At 53.3% G+C, this 25,146-nt stretch overlaps 1 protein-coding gene across 1 annotated transcript; it reads right to left on the bottom strand.

The window, feature by feature from the left end:
* Positions 1 to 318: 318 nt before the first annotated feature.
* ATOH8 (atonal bHLH transcription factor 8) lies at positions 319 to 21,229 on the bottom strand. The gene is made up of 3 exons (XM_082759756.1): positions 20,516 to 21,229; positions 9,438 to 9,629; positions 319 to 1,886 (listed from the first exon to the last, which is right to left on the bottom strand). The coding sequence occupies exons 1-3, from the start codon at positions 20,954 to 20,956 to the stop codon at positions 1,881 to 1,883; spliced, it is 639 nt and encodes a 212-aa protein (XP_082615882.1). The 5' UTR covers positions 20,957 to 21,229; the 3' UTR covers positions 319 to 1,880.
* Positions 21,230 to 25,146: the final 3,917 nt, after the last annotated feature.

The raw sequence follows: 25,146 nt of genomic DNA, 5'->3' as shown, positions 1-25,146 counted from the left end.
AACATAGTATTTCTCACATTTACAGAAATTTAATGCATATTTGATGCTAGTTGAAGAGGGAAATGCCCGCAGTGTTTCCGTAGCCCCTAACTGCAGCATAACCTGTGTGTGCCATGAGGAACATGACCCTTGAAAGTAAATGCACCTTCAACCCAGCACCTTGTTGGTTGAACACCCCCACAGTGTTTTCCATGCTCCTGTGGCCATGCACGAGTCCGTGCACTCAGCCCCTCTCCCAATTAGAAGTTAAAAAGACGTATTTAATGTATACAGTAGAAGAAAGGGTCAAAAACCACGCTTAAGAAAGAAATACAAACGTCAATCTAAAAATGTATTTTATTGGGCTGCTAATAATGAACAGCGGTGAGGGCAGGGGGTGGTGAGCAGGAATATGAAAACCTGGGGATCTGGACACAGCCATCCCCAGCGTGCCCTGGGTATCTCGAGCATCCTCAGTGGGACCTCTCTCCTCCCCGCCTTGGGCAGGGGATGTGGTAGGGAGCAGGGGGTCACCGTGGTCCCCCTCCCAGGCCTCCAGATGCTGCTCAAGCAAGCTCAGGTTTTTGGCACACTCGACATTCCCCTGCACATTGCTCAGGGCATCTGCTTGTACAGGGAAATCAGCGGGCAGCCTCCGAGGAGCTCAAATCCAGCCTTGCCGAGGAGCGAAGCAGGAGCTCACCTGAGGATGCTCAGCGGTGCCCTCCCAGCTCCGGGCCAGCTTCAGACCCCCTGGTGCTTGATTTACGCTGCTGTAACTGGGCTTTGAACCCAGCCTCGCTAACAAAACCTTTCCCTTTACTGGAAACAAAATGCGTTCATCTCCTGGGTTTGGAAACCCAACTTATTGTACTTGAACACAGAGCTCTGTCCCCCATCATTAGCAGATGTCCTGCACACGAACTGCGTTTACCTATAAAGTCTGCTTACTCCAAGCAAATGTTTCTCCATTTTTTTTTCTTTCTTTTTACTTCAATTTGAAGTGAAAGGTACAGTATAGGATTCAAATGCCTTTGCATTACACGGGTTTCTGACCACTCGAAAACCCCACGGAAAAAAATGCCTTCACGAAACCGAAACGCCCGCTGAACCGCCTCGCTGCGTTTCGCTCTGCCTAGCTGAACTTCCCTCTGATTTTCCTTTATTGCTTTACGTGGCACTTAGCTTCTACTTATTTCCATTTTATTTCTTTATTAGAAAAACACCACCACAGATCCTGCTTCAGCTCTCACTGCGTGTCGGTATTGCTGCCCCGCGGAAGGTCGGGCAATCACCAAAGAGGCAGAAGCACGGAGCAGCTCCGAGGAAGGCGACAACTTGGGGGCTGAAGCCCCACGCGCTGTGTCCCAGCTCGCTCCCACACTGAAGGCTGGCTGCAGGGCTACAGGACGGGAGGACTAAGAGGGAACGCGCAGAAGGATCCCAAAATTTCCGAAAATTCCCCGAGAGCTGGCCGGCCCACTCGCCACGATCTGAGCGGCGCCTCTGACTTCTCTTTGGCTCGAGGATTTAGCGTTAAGGCAAAAATAAGACACAGTGTAGAAGCTCCATCAAATCTTTGGCACAACAGCAACAACAACAACAAAAAACGACTGTACACATGAGCTGAGAGGGGAACATTTCCCAGTTAAGCAAAGGGAAAAGTGCTAAATAAATTGCACGTACTAAAAGGTGGCTGGCTTAAAAACAATAAGAAGCATCGTCGTCCTTTTTGTTTCCTTTCTGTTCCAGAGATGAAGAAAGTTCCTTGGCCAATCGTCATCTCGAAAAGGGGTTTCTGCAAAAAAGCTGCTTGCAGTCTTCATCTGGATCACGCAACCTTTGCCAAGAACAGATGTAACTCTGGCTGGAAGCTCCTCCGAACCCTCCCTTCCTGGTTATTACTCCTGGAAAGAGAAAGAGGCATCGTCAGAACAGCGAACACGTGCCGTCCTCGCACGAACGACCCTGGGTGACGCACGCTGGGGTTTCCTTGGGACTCACTGACCCACAGTGCAAGCTTTTAAGAGTTTGGCTTGTAGAGCATCACCGTGTAGGTGTCACGACCTCAGCCAGAGTTCATAGAGCAGAGGGACTGGGAGAAAGAGAGGACAAGGAATGAGAAACGATGGCCAACGCCTGCTTTGGAAAAGACCTCTGGGTCCATTTTCAGTTTCAGAAGTCAATCTCTGCACTACAAAGGGAAAGCAAGCGAGCTGGGCAGCCTGGATTCAGGCAGGAGGTGGGGTTTATGGTGGTATTTTGGTTATTGGATTCATCCCCACGTCTCAGCCTGTAGGAGAGGCCGAGGCAGGTGTGTTTGGGTAACTGCATGCAGTACTGACAGCTACGGCCAGGTTCGCAGCTGCCACCAGAAAATGCACAGCTCCAATGCGCAGCAGCTCTGGACAGGGAAAACCTCATCTAAACCCCCTCTGACATTAAAATAAGCCCTGCGAATATCCCACAAACAATCGTTAGCATACTTCAAAACACAGTAAAATCCTCTGGGCCTGCTCTTTCCTGAGGTCACATCACAGTTGGCCAAACTGCCTTCATCACGTGGGCTCCTAAATCCTCCTTTAAGTAACTGAGGAATTTAGAAACTGGAAATCAGATCGTGTTTTCTGAGCCCAACCACAATTTCTTGCTTTTCACCAGTGGATTTAAGAGCCTTTTGGGGTGCAGTGCATCCCTGACGGTCCTTTGGACACGGTCATCAATTCTCCGGACAGACTAGTCATCTTGCTGACCATCTAAAAAGGTCAAACTCCTTAAAGCTGGCCTCAAAAGCATTTTTTTTTTTTTCTCAAGCTGGCTTGTTGCTGTACTCGTTCTCCTTTTCCATTACTGGATTTTGTAACATTAAGGTAGAAAGTAGTGGGACTCGGTAGGTCAGCTTGATGGTTGGAGTTGGAGATCTTGAAGGTCTTTTCCAACCCAGATGGTGCTATGATCTACGAACGTTTTATTAAGACATCAATGTTTTATTTTATTAATACTACAATTAGGGTTGCTGCTTGTGAGATGACCCATCCCAGGTGAGCATCCACACTGGGTTAGGGGAATGGGGGACACAAGGCCCCCCCCCGCCACCCGCTCCTGCCAAGTGCAGACCCTGGGGAGCATGAGCTCACCCTGCAGATTGGCACACACCAAATACAGAAACTCAGCTCATTACTGCAATTATCATCAATGATTTGGTGTCTCTGCTTACTAACACACTACCTAGCGCTGCCCTGAGCAGGAGGAAGAACTGCCCCAATTAACTGGGACTTGGGATTTTGGGTAAATGAAGGTTAGGTGTGAGAATAATAAACAGCCTTGTGTATTGCAAATGTTTGTTAGGAAATGCCTAAAATGAGTTTCAAACAATAAATAATATATATTAATGAGCTGCAAAAGAAATGCTGGTTAATTCATCACACATGGAAAGAAAAAGAAGAAAAAGGAGGGAAGCGACAAACACTCTCTTTAACAGTAAAAGCCAGCAGAGAGACACATCCCCCGTCGCTGTCTGGGACAGCAATCCTGGCAAGCAAACCCCTTCCCACTGCAGGAAGGAATTACCCCGCAGGAGCAGCCTCGTGCCCTCATCCAAAGCCACCAGAGTCAGAGGGACTCTGGTTCCCTCTCTGGTGCCTTGGGGGCTCTTTAAAATGCTGAATAAATCCTGCCTGATACTGCAGCTGGGAAAGATGAAGAGAAAGAGGGGGTGACCGAAGGCAGGTCGAGGTGCCGCAGCCTCGGCATGAGGGACATGGGATGGAGGCTGGAGGGAGGGAGCCCTCTGCGACGTGCTGGAGGAGCTCAGCAGTGCCATCAGTCCCCAGGGGTTCATGGTGGGGTGTGCTGGGTGGGAAGGGGCGCCTTGCCTCTCCCCCACCCTCTCCCAGTCCAGCCAGGAGCTCCAAAGACAGATTTATTCAACGGGGTCTGCTTTAAACTAATAATCAGAACTCCCCTGGCTCTTGAATTTGACAACTGGCCCAATGACCTTGGTGAGTTCGCAGCATCCCGGAGCATTTCAATCTCTATAAATCAAAGCACTGCTGGAATTGAGTCAGCCTTTGTTCCCGGGCTTCTCCCGGCTCCTCGAGTCACATTTTCCTTTTGCTGCTGTTACCTGATAGCTGCGGGGCAGATCTCGCCCTATACCCTGGGTAACACAGCACGGAGCCCACCACGGGAGGCAGGCGCTGGAGCTGCTCGGATGCCCCTCGGAGCAAGGGATTTGGTGCTGTCATGCAGCAGTGGGGTACCATATCACATCCCTTTGGCAAGGAAAACCTCGCAGCCCCGTTAATTTGCTTGGTCTGCGGGGAGCCCTCAGCCTCCCACCTCTGCCCCAGCCACGTTTGCTCTTTGGGACATCTCAAAGCAGGAGCAACGAGCACGGGGCAGGGATAACTCATGGGGGATCCAGCCCCCCTCAGGGACCCTCCTGCTGTCCTGCAGGCAGGCAGACAGACAGACAGACGGACGGGGAGGGTCGCTGCTCTCCTGTGGTCCAACTCCTCCCCGGGGAAGCAGGCTGGCTGCCTGCCTGCCCGCGCCTGCAAGTGTGAGCGGGGAAAGGGAACTATTTTTAAAGAGGAACCTCGGCTGAGTCAAACTGCAGAGAAAGGGAGCTATGGACCTCATCACCAGCCCCCCCGGCACACAGGACCACACCAAGGGTTTATCGATCACGCTGCAATAATCAATATCAGCTGATCAATAACAACGAGCACCAACAGCCGGGACCGGCCGTGCAGAGCATGGCTGGGAGCTGTGGCTTTATCTCGGGGCTCTGCATAAATAAATCCCGAATCCTGATGCAGAGTTATAGAAAAAATATGCTCCAAGCAAGTGGTTTTGGTGCCATACGAATGAAGCCTGCCGCTACCATTTCTCTTTTACAGCCTCAGCCCCTGACTTGCTCGCTTTGGCAAGTAGCTGCGCCCGCAGAAAGTGCTGCTCCCGACGTTTATTTCAGTGGGAACAAGCGTTACCTACAGTGGGAAATCTGCTCTGAGCAAAGTAGCAATGAGGCGGCATCAAGGCATGGCAGAACACCACAATAACTATTTCCTATAATGCAATAATTACATACATAACGTGAGCAATTTCGGTGCAACAGACTGCAACAAATAGAGCGGCTTTTCATTCCGTGTACGCTCCTATATCATTTAATTATCGGGGAATATATATATATATATATATATACACACATATATATAGCATCTTTAATTTTTAATTCCTTGCGTCTGTGCGCATCCACACACACGCAGGCCCGGGGACTCAAAAACCCAAGAAACTAAATTCCAGCCGAAAACTTTTATTGAGCTCCAACTGCTCGCCTGTTATTCATAACCCAGTTTCCTCTCTCACAAAGAGACCTTTCGCATGGTTTTTTTTTTTTTTTTTTTTTTTTTTCCTTCTGCCTTGCTAACAGCTGCTCGCAGTGTTGTATCCTGAGTGATGATGAGGTTCTGAAAGTGTTTTTTTGGAACAGATGGCCAGGAGAGAGCCGGGGAATGTGCCAGCAGTGAGCTGGGGAATGCGCCAAGTCCTGCAGTGACTGAGTACTCCGGGTTCCAGCTCGCGTGCCTTTCCCCTGCCCTCTGCCCCAAGTGGCGCCAGCAGGACTTCCCAGCTCGCGCTCCGAACATCTGGAGTCTGCGACTGCCAGAAGAGCCGGGGAGAAGAGGGGGGGGGGGTGGAAGCCAAAAAAAAAAAAAATAACACACACACAACCACCCAACCCAACCACCCAGCCCTCCCTCCCCGCTCCGGCTCGGCTCCCATGCACGCCGCGCCGCTGCTGCCGAGCAGAGCGACCGGTGCAAAGCAAAGAGGGGAGGTTTTTTAGGGGGGAAAATGAGGCTTTTTTTTTTTAATTTTAATTTTTAATTTTGACTTGGAGGGGTTTTCTGGCTGTCGTGGGGAACGGGGTGCTTTGCGTAGGGTGTTTGTTGGGGGTCGGGTGCTGCTCTGTGTTGACCCAAGGGCTGTGGTTGTGCTGCTTGGTGGGGAGGTGGGGGCTGCCCCATAGCTATGGGGCAGGGAGCTCTGTGGGGCTGGGGAGTGCAGCTCTGCACCCCTGATCCCTAAATACCCTAACCAGACCAGTTAAGGCAGCCATCCTGCGGGGCACCGGGGGACAGGGCTGTGAACAGTGTCCCATAGCAGAAGCCCCACAAAATCCACGCTCGAATTCGGGTGATGCTGGGGACAGGACCCGAGCACAGCCCCAGGAGGACTTGGGGCTCTGCTGGGGGTGCCACAACCTAAATCTCCATCGTGATGGGACTCCTGCCTGTGCTGTGAAGGCCAGGGCTTGGCCCAGAGCACTTTTATAACCAACCAAAAATGAAGAATGTCTTCAGAACCCGCTGCCCCCTCCCCCATTCAATGCAGCTTATTTTTTTTAGGGAAAAGACATTTGAAGGCCTTCAGTTACCCCCTTGGCCACTTATAAATGAGATCTCCAATCACCAAACACCCTCAGTCAAGTCTCAATTGCAACGACTTAAATCACTCTATACCGGCAGCTAGGACTGGGAAGGGGATTTTTTTTGTTTTTGCTTAGCCAAAATAGTTGGAAAGGCTAACGCCAACTTTTCTAATTAACACAACGGAGTGGAAGGAGGGGGGGAAAAAAAACATCCATTAAGTTTCCTATTGCAACAGCAGCTCAGTCTGCACAGCAACCTAATGTTAGGGATAGCAGATAATTCAGCCTCAAAAAACAAAGCACAAGGCGACACGCCATCCAGCAAATGCAACATCTGGAGCCCCGGCCTGCCAAAACAAACTCCAACCAGCTACTTTTTTGTGTGAAAAGCTCATGGTGCCCAGCACGCTGTGATCTGCCGGGGAGCTGAAAGAGAGGGAGATAGAGGCAAGGAGAGATACAACAAGAGGGAGAGGACAGAGGATCGGGGCGCTGCCACCGGAGCAGCGCGGCTGAAGCACCGGAGGTCTGCGCTCGGGCTTGCTGGGATTTTATTTTTAAAGCAGAACAAAAAGGGAAAAAACAACAACAACAAAAAAAGCCCCAAAGTCGATAATTCAGAGGAACTGCTCAGCGAGCAGTGGTATCTGAGACCTGATTAAAACCACACAAGGGCTTAGAAAAACGTGCCGATTTCCAAATTAATGAGTGTGTGGTGATTTCAGGCCAAGCCATTGTATCCTCATCCAGCCGCCCGCGCAAGACCCCCCAGGAGAGACATCCTTTCACACCACCTGACATCCAGAGCTCGGATCCTCGCTGCCCAGTTATCCCAGATCTATAGCCCTGCCCTGACATCAGCCTTTCCCAGTCTCGTGCCCACTAAGCCATCCATTGCTTGGCTCCAAGTAGAAAGGGAGATACCTTAAGGGGCGTCCTCTCAACCCTGGCTTTGCATTTTCTCTCTCCTGGGACTTGCTGACTGCTTGGGGTTCCTCCATGATGCCTACTGGTTTTGGCTTCACCTTCAACTGAACATGCTCTTGCCCTCAGCAGGGCAAATTCTGTTTAAAATAAAATGACTCCTATCAGCAAGGGTAATCCACAGGCTCTTGGGCTGCCCAGACAATCCTCAGCTCAGACTTTCCTGTATGTCAGAAATACATTTGCAAGACCCTTTCCAGAAAGAAAAGCAAGGCAGAGTCAGGACCGGGATCCTCCCTTGGGGCCAAAGCCCAGATTTCCTTTAGGAGAGGGTCTTTGGAGAAGGGTGAGGATGGACATCCTTGAAGGATGAGAAGAAAATGCAGATTGCCTGCTGGTGACGCTGTTTCTGGGGCTGGCGGTGGCCTGCATGGAAGCAGCACGGCCGGTGCCCCGTGAGAATTTCATTGTTCATATGCTCTCGGTAGGCTCGGGGCTTTTCTCCACGCACACACTTCGGAGAGAACTGTAGAGAGCAAACGCCATAAATGGAAGGATTTTCATTCTTAATTTATTTTTTTAATTAAGGGTGGGCCCAGCCCTAACCCTCAGATGTGAACACCCTGGGATTTGGAGCTGTCTGAAATCTGGCTCGGAGTTTTCCGTCTTGAAGCTCGCGTCGGTTCGCATAAGCCAAGACAATGAGTCTCAGCCCACCGGGCACCGAAAGCCTGAAAACCACCCCTGAGATCTTCCTGTAGTGGGTTTACTACCGCTACGAGTGCCATACAGGATACTCATCCTCCTCCTTCTCCTACGTCCCATGTGGGGATCCACATCCCAGCTCCCACCTCCTGCCCTGGGGTTGGTGGCACCGCACCAGGTCCCTGGGATAATACCGCCCGTGGTGCCATGGACTCCCAATTTCAGACCAGGGACCCCACAATGACCCCCCAGTTTCAGGCCATCCCCAGACCCATCTCCTGCACCTCCTTGGCCACAAGCAAGGAGGACCACGTCTTTCTGTGCACATCTCGCCTGGCACTGCCGCTCTGGGGGCATAAACATGGCCCGGGACAGGCAGAGGAAGCGGCAGGGAGTGTGCTATTGTGTTTATTTATAAACTGAGCTTCTGCAGGATGATCTGTTGGGCTGAAGAAGAGGAAGACCAAGGAAACCTGCCCAAATCGGAGGCAGACCTTAACGACACCGGGAAGGAGCCTGCTCCCCAGCTTGGCTGTCCATTCATCCATTAAAGTCCCGCTGATTTATTATCCTGCATGACAAGTGAGCCCAGAAAGCAGGGGGAAGTTCAATTCGAGTTTACAAAACTCTTTTTGTCATAAAAGCCCGAACAAAGACATCAATCACTCCTTTAATTTACCCATGTCACTTTCCAAGAGGAAAGCTGGCCGAGCGCTCCGCTTCCTCCTACCCCAGCTTGATGATGATTTCACCTAATTGGTTCAGTGTTAAGTAACCTAAAGGAATGCGATGCGTAATTAGATTTAGCCTTGTTTCCTCAAGATACCCACACGTCCTTCAGGTCGTACATCTTCCTAATGTGTTTATACGTCCAATGTCTCCATTAGCTGCTTTTTTCCTTTTTTTTTTTTTCCTTTTTTTTTTTTCCTTTTTTTTTTTTTTTTTTTTTTTTTGGTGCTGTTGTCGGGCAATTTTCGCAGAGATAAGTGTTGGATTAAACCAAACAGAAAACACAGCCGGGCGATGGCGTTTTGTGCTCTCCAACAGGCGGCTGGCGGCTGGTTTCTTTTAACAAATAACCGCCACAAGACAACGCTAATAGGATCATGCCCGCGTTAAAACGCGCCGGGTGACTAACGAGAGGAAGAGCCCGGCGCGCAGCACGGGGAGGAGAGCAAAGCTTTTGATTAGAGAAGAATGCAGTTATTGCGAGATCAGACAGAGGAGAAAAAGCGAGAGCTGAGAAGTGGGAGAAAGACGGGGAATAAAGAGCGGGGGAAATTTCAAAGGCTGAGAAAGGAAGGAAATCTCTTTGGATTTCTTTTTTTTTTTTCCCCTTCTTTTGTAACTTTTACCGTTATTTGGGGGGCGGGGGGAGGCTGTAACATACCTTCCTTTTTTTAGATCTTCCTTCTGCTTGTAAGGTCCTAGTGCACTGCTCCACGCATTCAGAGAAGCTCATGTTACTGTGGTCAGCGCTGTAATCCAGGTCTGCTAGTCTGGCCAGGGAAAGGATATAGTTACAGGCTATTCTCAAGATGGCCAGTTTGGACAACTTTTGACCATAAGAATAGCAGGGAACCTAGAAAGGGTAACAGGGAAAGAAAAAAAAATTAGGCCAGATAAACAAAATACCTCGCTCGAAGCATGACAAAACAACTGTAGGTTATTTTCTTTGCAGCTTTTAACACAAATAGGAGCTCTGCTGATACGCGGCCATATGGTCCCAACAGGTTTTGCAGAAGAACTCCCCCGCTGATCTCCGCGGGAACGGAGCAGCACGATCCCTCTTGATTTCAGCGGGGCAGTTCTGCTGAACACGCCACGGCAGGATACGGCCCACGACGCCTGCCTGTCCCTTGTCTGGCTTTTCAGAGGCCAGACCCTGGTTTTTTTTGGAAACCTCAGACCCCCGTGTCTGCCCCTTGTTTGCACCGCGTTACTCGCCCTGAGTAACTGAGTGTCTACAAAGCCATCGGGGCCCGGTGGAATAAGGTAGCAATAGTGGCATAAGGGACACGTGTCATGACCTGGTGCTTTCATGCTCAGACAGTGCTGGTTACAGCTTCCAGATCTGCTCTGCAATTCCTCCCCTGCCGCCCCACGCTGAGCATCTGCCGAAGCACCCGTCACGTTGCCCCTCTGGAAGGACCCTCACGATATCTGATGCAAGTTACCTCTTTACCCTTGAAGATTTTTAGCATAATGTGAAACATTCAAACGATTCAAACTAAACAGCATATGTCTAAATAAATGCACGGTGTACGTTTTCTGCTGCAGAAGGTTTGATTGCCTTTAGATCACGATCCAGCAGAGCGCTACATGTGCGCTCAATTTCAGGCACGCAACTTCGACGTGTCCAGCTTTAAGAGAAATCTTCCGAGCTCAAATAGGCCTGGGGCCCCCTCCGCTAGTTTGCAAAATTGCTAAAGGTCATTCAGCCTTTAATGCACAAGAGTCTATTGCCTACGGGAAACTGGAGCCGGGCGTTTATCTGAAATCCATCCTAGCCGCCCGAGCTGTCCGAGCGCCCGTCAATCTAAGTTTTCATACGACATCAATCACCGGAATGGCCGGGTGTCCCTCCACCATCTGCCTCCATTCCAGCTTCCATCCTCCTCATCCCTCTAGGGTGTCATGCTCCGCTTACGGCTGGAGGTTTTTAATGCCTCCTGCCTCACTCATGCCTGAGCTTCTCTTTGCTCCGCCAGGCTCATCCCTGGAGCCACATCCCTGACTTCAGGTAAGGTAAGGCAGGCTCTGCCCCTCCACTAACCCCACAGCAGCCACACACAGATGCCAAGGGAAGGGCAGAACAGCTCAAACATAGTATTTCCCCAAATATTTCCCAGGCTCCAACCAATGCCGGCTCCACGAACCCAGCTAGATGAGCTTCCTCTGTATTAGCAACCCACAAAAGTTGATGAATTTGATCGAGTAAGTTGAACCCCTGACACTTTTTAGCACCCACAACACCCTCTTGCAAAGTTTCCTCCCCCTTCCTAATAACACAGCCCTCCTTTTGCTTGTTTGAACTCAGCTCCCACTGTCTTCACCTCAGCTCCCCCAGTTCTTGTACGAGAAGAGAGAACAACTGGTTCATCCCCACTGTGACACTCACATTTTCAGTCCTCCATCATCTCTCTTGCCCCTTTTCCAAAGGAGAAGACCTAACCTCCTTAGCTGACTGTCGTGTGGAAGCCATCCCATACCCCTGAGCACTCTCGTTGCTCTCCCCTGAACCTGCCCTAGTGCTGTCGTGTCCTTTTGGAGCTGGGAGGACCAGAACCACACGCAGTATTCACGTTGTGGGTGCTCTGCGTGTTTATCTAACAGATGCTGATGTTATCTGCTTTATTTTCTACTCCTTTTCTGATCACTCCTGATCTGCTCAGAGGCTATCATTTCACATGGAAATCTGGTATGTTTTTTCCTTTGCTCATCATTTTAGATCTACACCACTTCACCTGTCACGTGTTGCCTGGTCACTCAGAGTCATACAGTCCTTCTGTAGCTCTTCTCATCCTTGCTGCCCCCAACAAACATCGATACCTTTGCTGAGCATTGCCAGCAAATATCCCATCTCTCTGCTCACTTAAACACACTGACACATAGACACAGCTTCAAGCAGGGGGAACTCTGGGGTCTCCAGCCTCACTAAGTGCCAAGCCAGGATCTGTTTCACCCACCCTTGACAGCCCTATTTCCCCACCAATGTTCCCTGCTCTTCCACCAATTCCCGATCATCCACGGGAGAGTCCGAGCTGCTTAATTTCTCCAACCACTTGAAGGGAGGAGCTCTGTCATAACGCTTACAGAAATCCAAACAGCTACATACCAGCTGGGTCACCCTTATCCATGAGCACGAGGATTTTAATGGAAGAATGCCACTGACCCCGTGGGCCATTTGTGATACAGCTGAGGTGCCCAGCAGTAGCTGAGCTCTCCAGAAACAAGCCAACAAGCTTCAAAGGGTCTTTTTCTGTACGTATAATCTCCTACTGATACCCCTGAGGAGGCCAGGAACCTATTTATCCTCAGGGAATACCCAGTGCCACCACTGCTGTGGCCTCAAGTGGCATTTGCATGGAGCAGAAACCTCTGCTGCTCACACTAACACCGAGAGGAACATCTCATCTGCCTTCAGATGGCCATACCTGGCCCCAGATGCAATAAGCTGAGGGTTATTTTGAAAGCACTGCTTCGGGCAGCAGAAACACCCGAGCCTCTTTCGACACTGATGTAGCAAGAGCAGTGGAGATCCCAGATCAAACGGCAGCGGGGAAGACCAAAGCAAGGCGGAAACTAAAATGGAAAGATTCAGTGAAATGTGGGAATAATTTCAGAATTAGAGCAAGGAGGAAGTTAAATCAAGTGGAAGGAAAAGAGACCACGAAGTCCTTGAGGCTGATGCACAGACGCTGTCCAGTTACAACACGAGAAGCCAGGCGAGCGCCTATTCCCCTCATCTGTTTTGCTCTCTTTTCCTTTGTGCTGCCCTTTTTTAATTATTATTATTTAAAGAAGAAACAAAATCAAAACCAAACTGCTTTGTGGGGCATGCTTGCTGCAGATTCCAAGAAAAGACCTCAGTGTTAACAGAGTTGACCAAGCCCTCGGCTGGGATTACACAACCCCGTTTCCCACACGCTGCAGCAAAGTCCAAACTGGAGCTGCCCCGTGCGTGCACGGGAAGAGTTTCACCTCAGATACCACAGCGATGGGTGCAGGGCACGAACATTAGGAGATAAGAGTTTTTTTTGCCATGGTAACGGTGTTAGAATAACTGTTTTGTAGGAACCCTCCCTGTCTTGGCTCGGCTCCTGCCATTTGAATGCTTCCTTTTGAATTAAACATGGGAAATTGAGAGAGGAATGAGCCACTTAGTTCAGATCCAGATCCTAAGCTTCCCCGAGTGTGTGTGTGTTTGTATGGGAGGGGGGGGGTGAAGAAAGCAAACTTTGGTTTGGGCCTTTCAATAGCACAGAGACAGCAGCAAGGAGGGGACAGCTCTGCTCGGGTTGAGCGAAGGGTGTCGGTGACACACCTGGATGCCAAGAAATCTTCATAATTCAACCCAAAACAGACTGAGTGTATTTGAAATGGGAAAAAAAATGCCTGAGGTCAGCATGGACACGCAGGTACCACCCTCCCAGCTCCCAAGGGACCTGAGCTATGGGGGTCTTCATCACGGGCAGGTGTCTGCCACGCTCCTGGGGACTGACGAGCCCTTCCCTCCTGCCTTCCTCCCCTGCTCATCACGTCAGAGCCCGACAGGGAGAGCTGTGAAGATGGGAGCTGAAAGGGTTTGCTCGGAGCCAGGCGGAAGCAGGGGAGAGCTCGGGTTCCCCTGCTGTTAATTAAATCGTTTCCCTAATTTGACCTCATAGATTTTCAGCAGCGCAGCTCACCGTCCTGCCCGCAATATTTCCAATGATTAAAAGGAATTAGGAAGGGGCTGCAACTGAAATTTCACACTGATCCGAAGGAATGCGGCTGTCTGCTACCAAGGAAGGGATGCTGGCACCTTCCTCGGCTTTGGGAGACCAGGAGGGACCAGAAGATGCCCGCTGGTCACGGCAGTGGGGCTCTGCAGCCTCAGGGGCCTTATCAGCTTTATCAGGCTAAAGCAAGACAAGATGTGTGCTCTTGAGACAGATTCCCAAGCAGAAGAGCTCTTTTTTTTTTGGCAGGAAGATGGGACGGGATGTGACCTAACAGGTCTCTTCCATCCTTGACGTCTGCGATCAGAGGCGGTGCCCTCAGAAGCCCAGAGATGCTCCCTTTGAAGTCCACGGGCCATCTGCCAGGCACTTCACTGTCGTCCACCAGAGACACGAGACAGAGTCGATTCCCACCCAGGGCACAGGAGAGGAGCCGGAGGGATGAGGTTGGGAATTCCGGGGGAATTCGGCCCCTGGGCTGCAGCAGGGGGGACAGGGAGGCAGACGAACGCCTGCAGTACGCCGTGAGCTAAGCCCTCCTGACAGCCGGCTCCTCCGCAGCACGCTGTAAGCTGCTGAATCTACCTGCCCTCTAATTCATCTGTTTTGTCTTTACGCTGGGAGTTAAAACATGTCAGCCCCCCCCCCGCCAGGGAGAGAATTTGGCTGCCTCTTCCTCCCATCCTTTCGGAGCACGCAGCGCAACTTCACTGCCTCATTGTCTGTGTGGCGCCGTGTGCCAAAAATATTTCCAGAAGGTTCACATAAATGTCCGGTGCTTCATAGGTGTCCTCACATTGCTCCTTCCACCCTGGGATGAGCTGGATGTTTGCTGGGGTGAAGGCACCTCAGGGACATGTGGCAGGTTGGGACTGCGGGAGTTTCTTCTGCCTCTGTCACCTCTGCAGGGCTGGCGTCTGCGGAGCTACTGGGAGGAGGAGGAGAGATTTACAGCCTCAATTAAAGGCTGAAGGCCTTGTGCAGAGCATCACCGCTTGGTTTCGAGTCATGTTACTTCCTGGAGTAGGTTTGGAGCAGGTATTTTTCTCTCTGTGTGGGTTGGGGGTGAACGCATGTGGGTGCTCGTGCCGGTCCCCCCCCGGCACAGCGGGCTCTCCGTGGGTGGATTTGGTGGTCACAGTCACCACACCAGGGAAGCAGCCCATGAAACAAAGCCTGTGAAGTGCCCAAAGCCAGAACCCATGAGAGCCTATAAGCAATGCCTCAGAGGATGAATCATGATCCCATGGGCTCATCGTACACCTCTTGTGATGTACAGCTCCTGGACAGGGTCTTCCCCAAACACCGCTCCTCCTGCCCACGGAAGAAGCTGCCACGGATATCTGCTGCACCGAGCAGGACCTTCAGGGCCCCTTCAAAGCAGAGCTTTGCACCCAGCAGGCCTGATCCTGCGAGCTCTGTGGGTAAATGGCACAGCCTGCAGGGGAGCGGCCTTGGATGAGGTCCCAAGCCCCAAGTCCCGTGGGCGTCGCGGCGTCGGGTGCTCCACAGCTCCTTATTTCGGCCAGCGACGGGCAGCTATTTTGTGCCGTCGGTGTGGGAGGCTTTGTCTCTCTGCCACCAGCGAAGCACCCGGCGGCCAAAGCGAGCTGAAAAACGTCAGCAAGAACAAAAGCAGCATCGCTCGGGCGGCAGCACCGGCCCCGACCCAGGCGCCTGCTCCTCTCGGGTGGGTCCGGGCGGTGAAATAACCGCGCTCCTGGTTCGCTCCCAGCCCCTGGCTCCCCCGGCGCTCGCATTGCAGGAACATGAGTTCACTCCTTGGAGCGAATGAATTGCCTTCCTCCAAACAAAACCTAGGTGTGGTGCTGGGTGAGTTCACCCCAGGGATCCCTTCCAAACAGCAGTCTGGTTAATGCTGCCCTGGGCCTGGCTCCGCTCTGGCTTGGATGGTCCTCCGGCACCATCCCAGGATGTTTTACACCCTGAGAGCTTCCTGCACATCCTTGGAGCAGGCAGCACAAACCCTCAGCGTCACACATGAATAATATCACGCTGCAGCAAAGCCTCACCTTACTGGAGGCGCTCTGAACCACCTCCCAAAATAATAACTACCCAGAAAGGTATCACAGGAGAGAGCTTGGGGCTATGGGGCACAGCAAATCTCCTCCAGAAGGGGCCACCCCAAATGGGGAAAACCTCATCAGGTGACATTTTAGCAGGGTGGCTGTCACCTCTGCCTCTGAATGGGCCAAATTCTGCTGGGGAAGAGGAGACCAAGCTCCACCAAAGCTGCGGCCACCAGCCAGAGCTGGGGTTTTCTTGCTCCCTTGTCCCCAGCAGAGCAAACTGGGACTGATGTGGGACACATCGCGTTGTGAAACCAGAGGTATGGGGCCAAGGAGATGCAGGGCAGGGACAAAGACCCCGGGGGATGTGCTGCAGGGTAGCATCCCACCTCCCCACCACCGGGCCTGCAGCCTGGAGAGTAATTTGAGAGTGGCTGACGGCCGGGAGCAGGGGCTGGACGCGAAGCCCGCTGGAGGAAAGCAGGCTCCTTCCTCCGATTTCAGTGGGAGCCGTAAGAAAACACAGAGGTTAACGCGGGGTGGCGGCGGCAGGCAGAGCAAATACCTCCCGACAGCAACGGGGTTTGTATCAGAGGATAAAATCAGCAAAGGGAGCAAACAGGCCTCCTCCTTGGTGACATGCAGGCATTGTTTTCAGGAGTTTTGTCCTTTTGTCTGGGCTCTCCCTTTTTTTCTCTCTCCGTGCATTGCTCCAGGCCAGTATTTTGTCATCTGTTGTGGCTGTTAAACCCCAGTGCCTGCCCACTCTGCCCCGACCACGCTCTAAATAACAGCAGCATCCTTCTGGGCTGGCTCCAGTCACCGAGCCACCCCGGTTAACGATGGCAAGGCACGAGGGATCACGGGGGGAGCGGTGAGTACATGATGATGCATCCCCAAAACAGTCTCAGGCTCCGTGGGCTTGTGGTGAAGGCGCTGCTCAAGCCACAGGTCCTGCCTGCATTTAGTGCCCAGCGTGCTCCTGCAACCCCCTGCAGATGGCTTGCACCAGCACCACCCCATAGCCTTGGGGCTGCTGCTCCTGATGTCCCTCCAGGCTCCTGGTGGGAGCTAGCGGGGTCTTTTCTGCCCCGATTTAACTACAAGCCGCAGCAGTCACATGTATGCCAGCAGCTCCAAGTGAAAGGATGCTACCTGGGGAAAAACTCAGCTCCAGCAGCTAAAAAGCCCCATAAAACTCAAAAATATCCCCAGAGCCCACAGGAGTGCAGAGAGCGAGCCTGTCAGCTGCTAAAGCGGAGAGAGCCCTGGTAATGCAGTGGTGAAAAGATTTAGGAAAATGCCGATGCACTTCAAGGGAAAATAAATGTCTGCGGACACATTTGCTCCCGGCGCAGACCCCGGCTCTTTCTCGAGGAGGAGCTGGACAGCAGTGCTCCGGAGAGGAACCAGATGTGCAAGCGAGCAGATCGGAGAGGCTGCTGCAGTTGTCTCCATCCACCAAGGGAGAGTTTGCTGCCACCTTAGGGTCTGTCGGCACAGCTGAGAAGCGCGAGCGCGACCCTGGCGCGTGCGAGGTGCTGGGGGAAGGGTTCTGGTGGTGGGGAGACCTCCAGGACACGGTGCAGGAGCCTGCAGGGCAGTGCCTGCATGGATATCCAAGGAGGTGAACGGAGGAGTAGGGGCAGCACCCAGGAGGGATGCTTGGAGAGGTGTCTCCACTCTTTTTGAGGTGTTTTGGAGCAGGCACACAGTGAGGCGGTGTTTTCCGTAGGGAAGCACATTGTCAGCCTTGGATCCTCCACCAGCAGAAAACCTTGAGAAATGACACCTGGGGGATTCAGGGAGCAAAACCATCTCCAGGCTGAGATCTGAAGGTCACCAGTGCGAGGACTGAGAAGGGGCTGCATCTCAGGAGCACTTTGGTCCTGCATCGTGACCCTTATGGTGAGAGATCCTGGTTCCTGGTGGCCGTGACACAAAGATGTGAGGACAGTGGCCATGGCACATGTGTCCCAACAGCAGGCTCTGCCTTCTGGAGCCGGCAGCCACCCATCCATCTCATCTCCCACCTCTGAGGCGAGCCGGGGACAGCTACGGGCTCAGCAGCACGGCTGGATCAGTCCCTCCTTGTGTGAAACGACTGCGGTCGGCTCCCCCTCCACCATAAACGAGGACAACAACAAGAAGCCTCCTGCCATCTGGGGAGCCAGCCCAGGCGAGCCGAGACACGTGTGCCATATGTACACAGCTGCAGCACACGGGGATGCTGCTGCCGCCTGTCTGCCCGGCACGCTGCATGCCAGCCACTCGTTTTGGGGTCGGGAGGAGAGGGCATTGTGCTGTGATGATGCCTTGCCCTTCCTCCTCCTCCTCCTCGCCTGGCATGGTCAGGCACCCTGCAGCTTGCCCATAGTGGGCCCGATCCTGATTTGGGTTTCACCTTTTGCAGCAGGGTGGGGAAGGGGACGAGGTCCCTGGGGGTGCTGGGTGCTGCGGGATCCCACACCCCAATCCCTGTCCTGGGAAGGGGCATGGGGCTGGCCGCACGCAGCCGCTGCGCTCCTCGGCGCTCTGCAGGGACGTATCGGTTTCAGAGCCTCAGGAAAAGGCTCCCAGCTGCTTAAGAGCCTGATCCATGCTGACAAGGAAGGGACGGAGGAAGAATTGAAGAAGGAGAAGCAAAGCGAGCTCTGCGTGCAGCCTTGCTGGCTGACAGCATGTGGGGATTTCATCCTGCGTGGAGCTGAAGGCTTTTTGTACACCTGGGGGTGTGAAAAGACAGCAAGAAAAGCCCCCCTTGGGCGTTCATCTCCCAAAATGACCCTTGCTGTGCTCTCACTTCACAGCCCCGCTGGCTGAGAGGTGGCAGAAAGCAACGTCCCCGGCTCTGACCCGCTCCCCAAAACCTCGCTGCGGGCGCGGATGGTTTGAGTGACAAGCCAGCACCACGCGGGCGTGCGAGGCTGCTGCCTGTCACCTGATGTCACGCACGGCACCAAGCACGCCGCTGCTGGCAGCCCGTCCAGAAATGAATCCAAATGTCACCCTCCCGGCCAGGACGGCCAGCCCACCCCTCAGCAAACCGCTCAGAAAGCCTCGCAGCAGAGGTTTCCTGGAGAATGATCGCTTTCTCTCCGCAGGGCGAGCACAGCCCTGCCACTGTGCTCCGGTGCCGACCCCTGGAGACCGGCTTTCATGGGAAGAGAGGACAGCAACTTGTTCTCCGGGCTCTTTGGGCTGCCAGCTGAGTCCAGGGCTGAAATGATTTATGGAGACAGGGCCAAGGCCAGGAATCTGAGGCTTTTCAAGAGTTGCCCATTTCCCAAAAGAGCGCGGCTTTAATTTGTTGCTTGCCTGACTTGCGCTTGAGGCTCAGCCTAGAACAAGATTGCCAGTGATTTGGGAAATCAGTGCTACTTCCCCTTGCGGTTTTGGTGGTGTAGATGGCTGTCCATGGAGAATTAGACTGACACTTCCAAGCGCGTTTCACGCAGTCGCCAAACAACCGAGAGAGGGAAGCGGCTTACAAAAACGAAATCCATCCAGCCTGGAGCCTGCATTTACAAGGGGGCAGTCTCTGAGCGCCGGAGGTAACAGCACCCAGCACGTCCTGGAGTGCTGCGATTACAGCAGAAGCTGTCAGATCCCAGCACCACGTGGTGATTAAAACTGCTCTGATTCAGATGCTCGTCCTGACACACGGCCCCAGCCTGCGCTGCCTGCCAGGTGGGAGCTGCAAAGCTTGCAGAGCTGGGTGCTGGGGCAGGATTAATCCTCAGGGTGCAGCCACCCAGCGGTCACTGGGATGGGCTGGAGGCATCCCGGAGAGAAAAGGAGATGGGAACAAGCAGGGCTGAGCCCTAAAGCGAGCAGACTCTGGGAATAGGGTCAAAGCTGGAAGACGGTAGCCATAAACCTGCCCGTGGGGGTCTGTGAGCCCCCCGCCTGCAGAGCTGCCCCCACTGGACCAGCCTGGGATATCTGATGCTCAGCATCTCCCCGAGATGCATCTGCAGCCTTCCAAGCCCTGCACATCTCCTCCTTCCCGAGCACCTGGATCAGTCCTGCTGGCAGCTGGCGGCACAGCCGGCACGGCTGGGTTTGCAGCCTGACAGCAGATCCTCGGCCAGCAGCGAGCTGCTGCAGGGTGCCTGCCCACAGAGAGGTTTATAGGGCCCTAGTGGGGTCGGGCACTGATTTATCCCCAAGGGGAAGGCACAGGAACCTTGACGCCGGGGCACGGCTTTGCTTCCTTCCCCAGATCCCCCATCGCCTTCCACGTGCCAGGGAGGTGATGGGGATGGAGGGATTTTGTCCAAAACACTGTTTACCTTTCGGAAGCTCCACCCTGCCAGCGAGAACGCCCCTATTATTCATTCACGGGAGCCCACGAGGGTTTTTCAAGACCTCTCGAGGAGAAAGCCCAGCACTGTACACACTTCAAGCAGGCGCTATAGTAAAGATCACGGGAAACTAGCCTGGAAGGGAGCCCAGCCTAACTCAGCTGTCACACTGAAAGCTTCAGGGGTGGCTGTGGGAACCCCACGGGGCCTTAGGGGCGAGCCACCCTGTGCAAAAATCAACGTGGGGGCAGCCCACCCACCCTAATAGGGGACCTAGTGAGTCCACGTGCTCCTAGGGCAGGAGCATCACCCCGACCCGCAGTTTGGGCACACGCCTCCCTTCACCCTCACTGTTTGCTCAGAGAGGGTTTTTTGGGGGGGTTTATTTCATTTCCCACTGTTCCGTCCTGCCTCTGGGGAAAAGGTCCCAAAGTTTCTGAACACAAGCAAAATAAAAACCCCTTATTTATCCATATTGTTAGCATAGATGTAAGTAAGGTTGGGGCTTCCACGCATTCCCTGCCCGCCCTGCACCCCACACCAGCCTCTCCCCCGCATCCCACCTCCCTCCCCGGGGGGTTGCGGCGCCCCGAAGCGGGCTGGAAAGCGGCTGGGGACGACAGGACGGACAGCAGCGACGGGGACAGACAGACAGACAGACAGATGGGCAAGCCGGCCGGCAGGTACCTGCTTCCTCAGCGCCTCGAAGGCGGCGCTGATGGTGTGCACCCGGGTCCTCTCCCGGGCGTTGGCCAGCAGCCGCCGGGTCTGCTGCAGGGCTTTGATCTCCGGCGACACTCCGGCTGCTTCGGAGGCTCGGGGCCGCGGGGAGGCAGCGGCGGGAGGCGGCGGCGGAGGCCGGGAGGCTGCGGCGGAGGCTGCGGGGGGCGGCGGCGGAGCGGAGGCTGCGGCTCGGAGCGCGGCGCCCCGCGGGTCCCAAGCGGCCGTCGGGGCGTCGGGGGGCGTCGGGGGGGCTCGGAGCCCCGGCCTCCTGCCGCTCAGCACTTGAAGCTGGACGCGGAAACTTTTGCAGCTGGGCTGCTTGCGCCTCAGCCGCTTCAGGGAGCCCAGCTCCGAGGGGCAGAGGCGAGGCCAGGGCTCGCCTTCGCTCAGCGGGGTGCTCCGCATGGCGCACGGCGGCGGCTCGGGGAGGTCGGGGTCGGGGGGAGCCGCAAGGTTGAGCCTCACCGCTCCGCTCCCGGGGCCGCTGCCTCCCCGTGCCTCCAGCCTCCCATCTGCTCCCCCCTCTGGCTCGGCGGGCAGGGGAGCCCCGGCTCTGTCCGTCTGTCTGTCCGGCTGGCTGGCTGGCTGGCTGTCCTCTCGCAGCGCCGGCAGCCGGCCCGCCGCCGCCGCCGCGGCGCAGATGAGCGGCTTTAAAGAAACAGGAAGGCTGGCTTTTTTTTTTTTTTTTTTTCTCTTCCCAAAACAGCTGTGCTGCCAATCTCCTTTGTTCATCCCCCCCCCTCTTCCCTTCCCTTCCCTCCCACCCCACTCCCACTTTCTTCTTTAATCTCGCCCTTCCAGGCGATGGAAGAGAAATCCTGCCCCCCGGAGCCTCGCCGCGACCCACACCGTGCGCGCTCTGCGGTTTATTTATTTATTTTTTTTCCTCACCCCTCTCCCTCCCCGGGGAAATCGGGGATTTGCTTTGCTTGCCGACACCCCCCCACTACACACACACACACTTTTCCCTTCCTAGCGCTCGTTCCCCTCACCGAAATCCCGAGCTGCGAGCCGGGGGGTGCCCGGCTTCACGCCGCCTTCCCAGCCGTGCGCGGCGGGATGGGGAGCGGGGGAGGCTCCAGCGCCCTCCCGGTCCTCTCCCTTCGCCCCTTTGCCCTTCGTGCCTCCCCCAAAAACCTCCCTCCTTCGGTTACCGCTCTGCTACCGACTCCAGATCCTCCTGGGAGAATTACTCTCCCGCAGGAAGAACAAGGCGGCCGGGACGAGGGGGGAAATGCTGCTGGCTCCAGCCCCCCCTAAGTCTCCTGGAGGGGGGAAGCAGCTCCGGAGTGGCAGGGATGGGGTGGGAGAGGGATGGAAAGAGCAGGGGCTTGCCTGGGGTCTCCGACAGAGCAGTGGCAGAGCTGGGGATGAGCTGTGTGCCACAGGAGTGTAGGAAAATGTGAGTACGAAAGGACCTCAGGAGGTCCTCTGGCATTTTTAGGGGTCTCTGCACTATCTGGGCACATGGCTTCTGTTTTCCAGTCACTTGGAGCCCCCAGAGATTGTGCCATATTGAGAATCAATGGGCTGTAAGCTGTGAGATGTTTGAATTCCCTGCTGGAAAAGGGATGTTGGTTCCTAGCCCTCCTCCATGGCACACGCGTGGGGGGAGCAGGGGGAGCTTCTGGTGCCCCAGCTGAGGTCCATGAAGCAACACGAGCTCTGCCTGGTGGCTCAGGTCCTCTGCTTTGTGCTTCCATGGCCAGACTGCCCCAGAGCTGAAATAACAAGGGGAGACACCAGAGAAGGTACACCGAGTCCTGGTTCTGTGATGGCCACGCCACCTCCTCCATGAAATCCTCTGCCCAAGGCACCTTCGAAGTTTGGTTTTCTGTTGTAGAAGGACTTAGGTGAGTCAGTTGAACTCAGAAGTGCCTGACCTTCAGCTACTAAAGCCCCGATGACCATTTTCTCCATCTTTCTCCTCTGACCTCCTCTCACTCTCCAAGATGGGAGCCAACAAAAGGATTCATAATTGACCTGGTTTCTCCCAAATGTCCTGCTAGGTGGCAGTGGCACCAACCCTGCCAGCAGGCTCTACCTGCATTGTTCAAGAGGTCCAGCTTTCAGTGGAAGCTTACGTTAAACATTCTGAGGCTCTTATCACAAGAAGGATTAAACCCAAGACCTTGGCCAAATTTCAGTCTCAGCCATTAAATCCTGCCTCCCTAAAATCCCCTGCTGTTCTAGCTTGACTCTGTGGATCAAATCCATTTGGGATGTAAATAGGTGAAGCCCATTCCAAACAAAGGAATTTGCACCATTTGTTTTTCCTGATGACCTTTAGGCATGGGTTCTTTCTGGGTGCTGGTTATATAGCGGCTCTGTTGGTGGTGGCTGCATTACAGAGCGCTTCCAAGAAGAAACCTAAACCTGTGCCTCCCCGGTCACATAGCCATGTGTCAGACCTTCCTCTCCTCTCATTTTAGTATCCTCATGGTTATGGATAGCACAAGAGGACTGGGCTGAATCAGGGCTCCATGGTTTATGGACCAGGACTTGGTGGTCCTTGTCCCATGGGGTGGCACGCAGGGCTGCGGCTGGCCCTGTTCACAGAGGATGTGGCAGTGCCAGCTGCCAGCCGTGCACACCAGCACACACCAGGGGCAAGAACCTGCCTGCACTCTGCTACTCAAAGCAGTGCAAGCTGCCTTTAACTTCCTTTAACTTTGAACCTTGCTTCCTTTAACTTTTACAGGTCAGCATCCGATGGCCTTGCTGCTGCTCACCTTAGGGTGGCCAAAACCAAAGTGTGGCTGAAACTGAAGCTTGCTCAAAGCTGCACCAAATGGAGAAATATTTAGGATGAAAGGGTGTGCACAGCCTCTTCTGCCAGGCTATGGTATTTACCTGAAAGTTAGGCTTTCCATGAAACAAGCACAAGGGTCCTGCCCTTCTGTGCAAGCCACAGTGGCTCCAGAGCCCTTTGGCACGCCTGCCACGTGTAATGGAGACAGGCAGCAATTCCTGAGCTCGCAGAGCCCACATTGCTGGTGGAAATCACAGCAGTGGGGCTGTGCTGTGTGGGTATTGTGGCTCTGAGGAGCACGGCCTGGTGCCACGCCACCAGGGTGACACGGCTTTGGGGACAAAATAAACCTGGGCGCGGCGCTGGCTGCTCCGTGCCATACGGATGTAGCAGCTCATTCTGCTGCGCGGCACTTGCGTGCCAAAATGATGACATGAGGTAAAAAACAGATGGAGGGAATCGCCTGCCTGTGGGAGAGAAACGCGGAGGAAGAGGACTGTGGCTGTGAGAAGCAGAGAAACCTCTGACTTTTCCTTTCTTCTGGCTGCTCAGCGTCAGTCCTAGCAGTCCTGTGGTGCCACGCAGCTTTGCTACCTCTGCCTTAAGGGTAAATAAATAAGGAAACGAACCCTTTGCCAGTCCCCTGTGAAGGGCATACAAGGCCTGGGTAAAAATCTGAGCAGACTATTGCTGGAAATGTGTTAACCTCTCATCCCGGCATCATCTGGCACCGAGTTACTCAAAGTCATGGATTAAATCCAGTGCAGATCCAGTAAGGGATTGAGCTCGCCCTGACACTGCAGTGCCACGTCCTGAACTGATCTCTGCCTCCTGCCAGTGGGTGAAACACCTCTGCTAAAACTGATACCATTGAAAGACACGACTGTGAAACTCTAGAATGTGTCTTCACATAATATATGTATTTTTAATGATAAATAGAAAAAAGGAGATAGAAACAATCCAGTGACTAAATGGCAAGATTTAGCAGTTTAGGGTGTTTGAAGGGCTTGTCTTCGGCTCCCAGGATAGGCAACGTGGACAGACCTGCTGTGGGAGGGTGCTGGGGAAATGGCCCCAAAGTCAAGGCTGAAGGAGAACTAGCGGTGGGCTACCGTCCCCAGGAAAGCATCTTAAATATTTCTGAAAGGTGATGTGGCTGGTGACAGCTCTCTGCTCTCTGAAAACCAGAACACGCTTCCAGCTGCTGTGAAAAACTAGGGCTCTGCACTTGTTAAAAAGGAATGTGTGCTCCCATGTACGTTTTCCAGCAACCTCCTTAGGCAAGAGGAATTGTTTTAAAATGCCGTAGAAGAGCAAAAACAGAAGTCTGATCGCAATTGGCACATGGAGTATATCAATGTAAAGTTGAGTCACCCAGGCAAGATGGAGATGCAGCATTAATCTTCTTCCTCTCACTTTTGCATCTGTGCCGCGTACTGTGACATTATCTTTACTAGGTTGGCAGCATTTGAGCAGCCCTCTGTCTTGGAGGTTATAGAATTTCAGTTTGTGTTTTGAAGTGTGTAAGATACAAAAAAAGGAGAATGGGAGAACTTTTTTTTTTTTTTTTTTTGCAATAAAAATTCCATCAGGAGCACATTCTTTTATTATGAAGTATTTAAACAACAACAACAGAAAAAAAAAAGAAATAAAAAAGGCTTGGCAGGCTAAAAGTTTGTCCAGTCCCTAATCCGAAAAAAAAAAAAAAAAAAAAAAAAAAGGAAAAAAATATACTATTTTTACAGTTCTATGAAAAATACATCTTAAAAGTCAGCAATTTGAGAATATGGGCAGGAGAGGAGAGAGAAAGTAAGAGAAGGCTGATGAAACACATCTATTACTA

Source organism: Aythya marila (genome assembly GCF_965140915.1).
Source record: "Aythya marila genome assembly, chromosome: 4".
NCBI lineage: Eukaryota > Metazoa > Chordata > Aves > Anseriformes > Anatidae > Aythya > Aythya marila.
The sequence above is the reverse complement of the archived record's forward strand: the minus strand, read 5'-3'. Positions and strand labels throughout refer to the sequence as shown.